General features: G+C 54.7%; 2 protein-coding genes across 2 annotated transcripts; one reads left to right on the top strand and one right to left on the bottom strand.

The window, feature by feature from the left end:
- Positions 1 to 1,894: 1,894 nt before the first annotated feature.
- On the top strand, positions 1,895 to 3,930 carry PG997_012505 (uncharacterized protein; the record flags this gene model as incomplete). The annotated part of the gene is made up of 2 exons (XM_066816819.1): positions 1,895 to 2,026; positions 2,311 to 3,930. 2 exons carry the CDS (start codon positions 1,895 to 1,897, stop codon positions 3,928 to 3,930), a joined length of 1,752 nt encoding a protein of 583 aa, XP_066662511.1.
- An 879-nt stretch (positions 3,931 to 4,809) lies between these two features.
- Positions 4,810 to 7,519, bottom strand: PG997_012504 (MYB DNA-binding domain-containing protein; the record flags this gene model as incomplete). Its single annotated transcript, XM_066816818.1, has 4 exons — positions 4,810 to 4,956; positions 5,192 to 6,029; positions 6,645 to 6,721; positions 7,472 to 7,519. 4 exons carry the CDS (start codon positions 7,517 to 7,519, stop codon positions 4,810 to 4,812), a joined length of 1,110 nt encoding a protein of 369 aa, XP_066662510.1.
- Positions 7,520 to 9,469: the final 1,950 nt, after the last annotated feature.

Here is a 9,469-nt window from a genome sequence, read left to right as displayed (position 1 = left end):
CAGACAGTATGGGGAACTTCGATCAACGTTCTTCGATTGCCAAGGAATCTTCCAGATCTTGGCCCCGTGTAGTGATCCACGTCGAATTTCTTACCCCGTAATCGACACAGGCGGAAGATGCAATCAACCCACCCAAGATGCTTTTCCCCATGGTAACATGTTGGTTGCTAAGGAGTGCCGCCGAGTCGCAAATGTCGGCTCCGTTGGCAAACCCGCACTTTGCACAGGCTACTGAGCAGCCAGTTCTTGACTGTTCTTCACTGCCCACGGGCCATTCTTCAGACTGATCACGGATGAACAGTCCAGTATCTGCATCGCGCTTCTGATGGATCGATGGTATTGATTGCATCGGGTACGCGCCACCGTCGCAAAACTCCCACCGAGCACCGAGGCAGTAAGAATTCGTCGAGTCGTTGGTTTCCCTCAGTGGGACGCCTGATCGCAATACAGGGACAAACTCGCTCTCCGGAGGATAGATGTCCCAACATATCCATCACGTCTGAGTCTGGTAGGGACACACAGGCATGTATGCATTGCAAGAGCATTTGCCCGTCAAACCTCGATAGACCTCTTCCATGGCATCATTCGAGCCCCCTGGGCGTGCCAGTGCCGGGACACGGTGGACCGAATGATTCTGCGGGATTGAGCCAGCTCTCGAGATGTCAATCGCCACTCTTTTCATGACAGCGATCGAATACGAGCAGCAGCAGCAGCAGCATCAATGTTCATCGTTGTGTGTGTTGTATCTCGATTTGGTGTTTGAGAGCCACAACTCTGGACACCTGGGTTTCCATCAACCATTTTACAATTGAGTCGGGTTCCGTGTAGCCTCACCTAGGCCGCGCGTGCTTGACTCCCCAGTCGTGCATTACGCCATCGAGGGAGCAGGCGAAGGAGGAGGAGAAGGAGAAGAAGGAGAAGGAGAAGGAGGAGCGTGGCGTTTTTCTGCAGGCCACAACTCTCCAAAAATCAAGGCATAGCCTGTTCCTGTGACTTGTGTCAAAACACTCGTTGTCAGCACTCCGCAGGAAGTTCGGACTTCAACAACATCACCGGCAGATTCTGACCAGTCAAGACCGACCAAAGTTCAAGAGGGGAGGGGAAACGTAATCTTGTCTGCAACTCTATGCCAGAGTTTCGATTCTTATATCTGTCGCGGCCGAGGACAACATGATATTTGCGCTTCACTCCGACTCGACTCGAGGCAAGCCATCAAATTTACCAACGCAACAGTGATCCCACTTTGGTCTATGTGATCGGCATCAGCGGCAGCGCAATCGCGACGACGGTGTTCCAGAATGCCCTCTAGACCAGGACAAGCCTAACGCCAGGTCGGGGAAACAATTTCTTACACGGGAAACTCAAAATGGCAGCACACGCTCTCCCCAATGCCCATCTTTGGGGGTCGAGAGTTGCTCGGGCCCTTCCACTAGCGTGGCCATGCTTCCGAGCTATTTACATTCTCCTCCGTTTGATCTAAGACATCGCTCGAGAGTATTGCGGGAAGAAGGTAAGGCGATCCCTGCCCCAGTGCATGCGAAGGAGAGAGTTACAGGACGAGGAGCTGGAAACAACGTTGTGAGTGACCATAAACAAGAACCTTGAGAGGGCAGACCTTTAAGGACAGAATACAATAGTAATAATAATAGCAGTGAACCCTCCCTCTCAACGCAGTAGTTCTACTCTTCCGCCCTACCTTCGTCTATATCGTTCAATTCGACTAACTAATACGCTCTTCTTATTCAGTATCATCGCACTGAACCGAAGCACCACCGCCAGCACGGCCAGGAGGCGTCGTTCGCCGCCGCCCTAGATCCTAAACAAACTTCTGCAACGGAATCGCAAATACGCGAAAGAAAAGGAAATACAGCGAGGTCGCAGCCAAAAAGCAACCATGGCGATACAAGCGGACCTAGGACCGCCCGTATTACCACCTTTGCCTCTACAGCCACCACTCAAGCCGCCGTCATTAGCCAGTCGTAATAATAAGCAGAGCGCCGACGTCAACAGCATTAATATTAATACCGTTAGCAGCTTATCACAATCGCGACGACAACAACAACAACAAGAGCAACAAGAGCAACAAGAACAAGAACAACACAATCACCGTAATAACAACCATCGCCAACATGTTTATCAACAGCGGCATCCGGCTGTCTACAGCCCATATCCATCCCTTGTGTCCCCGGCAATCAACGTCCCACGGCGACAACAACCCAATGGGGCAAATATCATAGTATACCAGCAACACCGTCCACGCCTCCTGGAACAGGAGGATCTAGGACCCTGATCAACACATCTCCCAGGAAGGACTCACTGTTGCCGCGTATACCGACCACGACCACACCAACAAAGACTTCGCGGCACCCGAGTCAACAGTCGCCCCGTCGATCTGTCGGTACACCTGCCACCCCCACCACCCCTACTACTCCTACGGCGGCGGCCGCAGCCACAGCCGCGCAATCGAGGACACCACGGCCACCCCCGCCGGCGCACCGCAGAATCCGGTATAACCAGCACCACGCCAGCCGCGCCTCGGCCCGCAGCGAGCTGACGTCGCTGACGTCCGGCCCACTCAACAACAGCCTGCTGCAGATGACTTCCCAGACGCCCATACTGACGTGGCCGCAAAAGTGCGTGCTGGCCATGTCCAAGCAGCGGTATCTGGCTTCGGAGCCCAGCATCGCCCGCCAGGTCTTCCGCTCCTACTACGAGAACCGTGACGATGCCGATGATTGGATAGAAGAGATGGAGCCGCCGGCGGCCGTCAGTGGCCTTCCGTCTCCGCCGCCCGAGCAGGACGACGACCATTTCGACTTCCGTTTCCACAAAAGCGAGAATACCGCAAGTGCATCGGCGGACCACGAGCAATATCATTACCGTGAAACTGGTTTCAGAAAGCCTGACGCCGGGGAAGTTAGCAGTCTGAGTAGCGAGGAGCGCTCTCCTAACATGATGGACATGCCCCATACCAGCAACGGAGATGCCGCTGTCGACGGCGGCGAAATATCTTCCTATTCGTCCTCGGACAACCCTTCCCCCAAACCCCTCGCAATCTCCAAAAACACGGCGACCACGGGACAAGGCCTACCACCGCCGCCACCACAAAAGAAACCGATCATGCCCCGGCCCCCTCTCACTAGCACCCTGATCTCTCAGCTGGCCGTCGGCGCCGCCGTCTTCCGCATCGACGTGCGGAGCCAGCGCCCCACCATCCTGCTGCTGAAAAAGCGCGCCGCGCCTGCTGCCGCGCCGGCCACGATCGGGCCCGCGTCCGGCCTGCCCTCGCCGTACCAACAACATCACCCCCAGCACCACTACAACCGCCCCTTTTTGGAGCAGCCTCCCCGCCACCTCCTCTCCGCCGACCGCAACGACGACGACAAGACGACGACAAGATCGTCGTCGCAGCCGCCGCACCCAGTATGGGAGCTGCCCAGTGGCCGCGTCGATGACGGGGACTACTGCATCTCGGACGCGATAGCCCGTTGCGTCAAGCGCCTGACCTCCCTCAATGTCGTCCGCATTTCGAGCATGTTGCGCGAGACCACCACCATGGACGCCGCCGGCAACGAGCCCCGGCGCCCCGACCGCCAGAACGTTGACTACGACCCTCTCCGGGCCTTGCCCCGGGGCGCCACGTTTGCCTCGGCAGGGGGAGGTTTAGGCCCCGACAGCGCCGGGGCCAGCGTGCGCTTCATGGAAGAGGAAGGGTGGCCCGATCTCACGCCGCCGCACAAGGAGAAGATGCAGTTGCAATTGAACTGGACTGTACTCGTAACTAACGTTGAAGACGTTGTCCTTCAAGGAGTCGAACACGAGGAGTTCGTGTGGGCCAACTGGAATGTGCTCGATATGTTGAATCTGACCAGTGCTACCCGTGAGGTGGCAAAAGAGGCACTGGAATGGGCAGGGAGGTGTTCCTTTTGAAGAATTAGCAGCCAGCTTGCCAGTAACGGAGAGGTTCATCTACAGCACCTAGACATATGAAGGTTCTTTAGCCTCTAGTATATTTCAAAGTCCAATTCAACCACCGTCACCTTGGGTGTTGGGAAAAGGGAAGCATATAGTTCCATACCCGATCCCAGTGTAGAGCAAACACATTGGCTATTCGAAGTGTCCAAGGGCGATATCGGTATTCTGGAAAGGCACGTATGAATGGTGGATATGTATTGAACAGTTTACTAGCACATCACCACATGCTCACCAAACGTTGATTCGGGTCGCTAGTTATTCCAGATGTGTAAACTGTAGATCAACTATTAACTTGAGCCAGCTTACGCTGTTACACCACTGTCTACATGTAAGCTGCTTCCATCTGGAGCTTCCTTTGCCGTTTCGTGAAAAGAAAAGCTCAATGTCCCTCCCTATCCATCCCGCGGGGGATTCGTAATTCGTGACGAAAGTAAAGCAGTCGCATAATTGCTCCACCAAAAAGGCAACTTATGCCATTAAGCCCGTGAAGGCTATGCGGATTTTTCTGTTTTGTTGCTCATATTCCTACACAGCCGTTGATACGACTAAACTAACGACTGGAACCAGATGCGTTGGGGGTATGAGGGGAAGATAAGAGAAGAGAAGAGAAGAGAAGAATGAAATAGTTTCTCAAGGCCGCCGACATGGCTCAAGTTGGTTCTGGAGGTGTTCGGTGAGGTATTAAATCGATTCTTGGCCTGCCTCACTGAAACTGCTGTTCTGTGACGCTTGGTCCGAAACAGAACTGGACAAGATGCCAGAGCGTGTGGACTTCCGACGCCGTCGTGGCGCCAAGGTCGGCGGAGCTGGGGAAGTAGCACCCGGGACAGGATCCTAACGTGCCTTCGGGGTTTGGAACAGCTCGGGGAAGTGCTCTTTCGCATATTGTTCGCACGCCTTTGCTGGCTTGCCGACCTTCTGACCAATGCTCTTCCACTTGTTGTTCTCATATTCCTTGATCGCGGTAAGAAGTGCATGGCTCTGCCAACCTTCATTAGCATGTTCGGCCCGACTCTTGGTTGGCTGACAACGAACCTCGTCTTCGGCAAACTCAGCGTAGTGCATATCCTTATACCAGTGCTTCTAACACTGCCTTCTGTTCTGGTCGGGAAAGTCTGAAGGTTGCATGTTAGATTTCAACCAAAACAGGAAGGGGGAAAAATAAAATAAAAGGGAGTAAAAAAAGAGTTCCAGGATATGACTGGGCGCAACTGACCTTGGCGATTTCAGCCCAGCTGGCTCCCTGATCTCTCATCTGCTTCAGGCGCTGCTCTTCAGCTGGGGTCCAGGGCGTATTTGTTCGGCTCTTCTTTGCCGGGGGCGGCGCGGGAGTAGAATTGGCTTCTTCAGCTGCCGCGGCGGAGGCGGCAGCGGCCGCAGCCGCAGCTGCAGTGGAGGCAGGAGTGGCCTGCGGAGGAGCAACAGCTGGAAGGGCGGCCGGGGCAGCAGTTGTCGCAACCACGGCTGGGGCAGAAGCAGGAACCGTAGCAGGTGTCTGCGCGGGTGACGGCACAGCCGGATGCTGTTGTGGCTGAGGATGTTGCGGTGCCTGCTGTTGTTGCTGCGGTTGTTGCACCTGGTGTGGAGGCTGGTGCTGCTGCAGTTGCGGATGCAGCTGCGAGTGCGGGGGCTGAGGCGTATGCTGTTGCGGGTGGTGCTGTGGGGGCGCTGGTCGCTTACGTCCACGCTGCTGGGGAGGCTGCGCTGGCGCCGGCGTGGGTGTCGGTTGTTGTTGCTGCTGCTGCTGGGGAGGTGCGGCGGCTTGGGGAATCGTCATAGGAGGCTGCACGGGCGTCGTGTGGTGCTGCTGGGGCTGTTGCGGGTGCTGAGGGTGCTGAGGGTGCTGGGCATGCTGGGCATGCTGCACGTGCGAGGGGTGCTGCTGGTGTTGCTGGTGCTGGAGCGGCTGAGGGTGCTGCTGAGGATGCTGGCCATGATGGGGCTGCTGGTGTTGCGGGTGGTGCTGCTGTTGCGTTGCCGCATTCGCTTGCTGAGCATACCCTGTGAAGTCAGGCCGACGATTCATATCGGCCTGCTGGTAGGGATGCGACGAACTATACCGAGGACGCATTGTTAGTCAAGGGGCCCTCCGACACCGTCTTCGTGTTGCATGAGACGACGAGGGCCGCAGCACTGGGAATGAAGCCAACATAGCGGCTGCAGATACTGTCGCTTGCTTTGAGTGGCGTCGTTGCTCTACTTGAGCAACCAGTGCGAAATAGGGGTCTGGCAACCCGTGTTGCGGCGCGCCTGCCCGAAGCAAACAGCGAACAAGCGCCGCGGTGCTGGCGGCAACGGCACAAAGCACCACGCCTGGACGTGCGGTAGCTATATGGGACGTAACGCCCAGTGCCAAGCTTCACGCCGATGAAGGGCAGTGACAACGTCCATCGTGTGCGACATCAATGATGAAGGTATACATAAGGTACAGCTGACCACCTGTCCCGACCAATTCGTGTATACCCTCAAGCCCCTCAAGCCGGGGTACGTGGTGCTGATTGGGGTATCCGAGGGGAGAGCAGCCACTAGGTTGTCTTCCACCAAGTGGAGTTGCGAAGAGCCGGGAAGAAGTCACATAAGAGGTGGAAATGCTTAATAGAATAGAGTAGGATGGGATGGGATGGATAACCCAAGGTAAGTGACTTGTACATAGAGAATTGGGTACTTACTGCAGGTCATTCGCATTTTGGGCGGAGCCGTGGTAAAGGTACTCCGGCACAGGGCCGACCTGCCACTGCTGCATGATCTGTGAAGAGACTAGCGTGTCAGCTTTGGATGCCAAAGTAGCGGTACAGCTCCAGGTAAATTTTTTTATCAAGGCCCGATGCGCGATGAAGCCGCACACGAAGCCGAGCAGGAAGGGCGAAAACGAAGCTCTCGGGTACTGGAATAACAGAGAAAATGTGATGTGAAGAGTGAGATGAGATGGCTGATTGCCAAAGACCACTTAACAGCAAGTGAGGGAGACTGACGCGGGATGGCTGGGAAAAAACCGAGCCAACTGCCAACTGGCGCGCGCGCAGAGCGTGGTGGCAAAAAAAAAAAAAGAGTACGAAGGAATACGAAATGGAGGCGGGTGTTAAGGGTGTGGTGTGCAAGTGAGTGTGAGTGCGGAAGAGGGGGGGATGGTGAAAACTTGCGACGCGGCAATAGGATGGGGTGCAAGGAAGAGATCGGTAAGTAGCTACCTGGAAGATTCTAGGTAGGTGACTTCTGGGACTGGTACCCAAGTGAGATTTTGCAGCAAACTAACTGAGGGGCGGCGATGATGATGGTAACGATGCGTAGTATGACCAAGCCCGACCCGGCATCAACACAATGCGATGCGAACCAAGTTCAAGTCGCGCATACGCGTCGATGTGCTCAGGCTTGATGCAGCAGGAGAAAAACGGCAGGTACGTCTCCAAGGTAGCAAGGTGGGTGCAATATCGAAGGGGAGGGATAGAAGAGAATGGATGGAGCAGACAGAGGAAAAGTACTGTCGGAAGTGACTTACGGGCGATGTAGCTTCGACTTGGCCAAACGCGACCCGACCGAGTTGCATGAATCAGCCGTCAATGGGTGACTTGAAACTTGACTGCAGCGACTCTACTCGCAAACTGTTTGCGCGGGATGGATGGACAGCAATCTGCTGATGATTTTTTCTTCTTCTTTCCTTTTCAGAGTGACAAGCGCGGAAACAAAACAAGACGACGTCAAGGGAGGAAACGAATCGAATCGAGACGCGCTCTGGCTTCTCGCGGGCCCGGTCGTGTGTTGCGTGCTGGCAGAGTTTTAGGCTGCGGGCTCGAGAGAGGTGTATGTCAGAAAAGTAGGTATGAGCCGCCAACCAGGTACTGAGCGTATGTATTGTGTGCGGGTTCGTAGATCAATCAAATTCAAAAATCGAATTGAGCATGTGGAGATGAAATAGGAAGAGTAGGAGTTCTGTCTGCGCTGGTGTAGGTAGAGCTCGATGTACTGATACCCTGGGGAGTAAGGTACGCGCGCAAAGCTAGAGGACTGCAAGTATCGCTTCAATGCTGTGCTTCTCCTCTTTCGCACTTCCTGGGTAGTAGGTACTCTCGAGTGGGAAGGGGGAAAGCAGGACGAGGGTCAAGGGAAGAGGGAGGGTTATGCAGACGATGTACGATGGAAGTAGAGACGTGGAACCTAGCAAGTAGTCCTTTCCCTGAAAAAGATGGGGTGGGAAGTATTGACCACTACTGTTAGGTCTGGGTACGCGACGAGGTCAAGGAAAGAAGGAAAAACGTCGGGTGCGAGTGGAAAAACTGGTAGCGCAAGGCTGAGACAGGCAAAAGAAGGCGTGGGCGGCGGCAAGATTACTTATCAGCACACCACGAGGAAAATAAAAGTGGTGGTAGGCAGATGTTTCGTAATGACCCGGGCCGAGACTACTGCTCACCTAACCTAGCGTATCGCGGGCGTGTGGTTGGACGGATGTTTTTCCTGGGTTCAATGTTGGCAGGCTGGGTCGGGGCGCAGAGTCGGGGTTGTTGGGTGTTGCGTGGTGTGGCCCGAAGTGGGCTTGTGCTTGCGCTTGGCTGCCCTGGCAATTGAATGAACGACGAACCTGTCGGCGTGCATCCAGTACGAGGTATGTAGGATAACCGATGAAGGAATCATCAAAACTTCTACAGAGGACATGTAGGATAGTGGCTACCCAGCAGCTACCTCGTTGAGAAGGCCCATGGTAGGTACTTGTATTTTAACCACAGTGGGTTAATCTATACGTGGGCGGTGCTTATTACACTTTTCCCCTGGGTTTATGTTATGGGAGAACCCGCGCAGTCCTGCGTGGAATGAGGGCGTCGTGACCAAACGGGCCAATTTGAAAGCATATAGGCATGTAGGAGGCATATAAGTTGGTGTTGGTTTAGGTAGATGGGCAACTGTATGGGAGCAGCACGGCACCACCGTTGCCTCAAGCGTCCAGTGTTGGCTCTAAGTGTAACCGCGTGCAGTGCATCAGATCAGGGTAGTATTATGGGCTTCTTCTGGGTTGTTGGTCCCGATTGCGATTGGGACCAGACATCAGGCTTAAACGATGGGTCGAGCGTGGACGCAACAAAACCCGATCGAATTGGCGTGGTTGAGGTGGCGGAGCGGAGGAGCCGGCGCCTGTCAAAACCAGGAAGCTTCCAACACATGTGTGTTAGGTACCTGACACTTTGCTTAGCGATGCCAGGAGTCTTTCCTTGTCAGTGGCCCGGCTTGAAATCAAATGAATGGCTAAGCAGGTTATGCCATTTCTGACGAGTAAGGCGCAGCCGTAATCGGTGTCCTGCTCCGTGGCCTATTATTACTATTGATATCACTGTGTTCTCTTGTCTCCGGTCGGCCAGTGATTCACACCATTGAAAGATAAAAGGAGAAAGGCAGATGACGGGATAGGTAGGTAGCCTGTCACTTTCCTTAGTGGTGAATTGAATTCGATCTAGTCCAGCCCGCCGCGTTTATTGACCTAGCTTGTTGCGCAGCAGAGTCAAGTAAG

Source organism: Apiospora hydei, assembly GCF_038363865.1.
Source record: "Apiospora hydei strain CBS 114990 chromosome Unknown utg000009l_segment0_segment0, whole genome shotgun sequence".
In the NCBI taxonomy this organism is placed as follows: Eukaryota; Fungi; Ascomycota; class Sordariomycetes; order Amphisphaeriales; family Apiosporaceae; genus Apiospora; species Apiospora hydei.
Note: the sequence above shows the minus strand (reverse complement) of the source record. Positions and strands in the feature narration are given on the sequence as shown.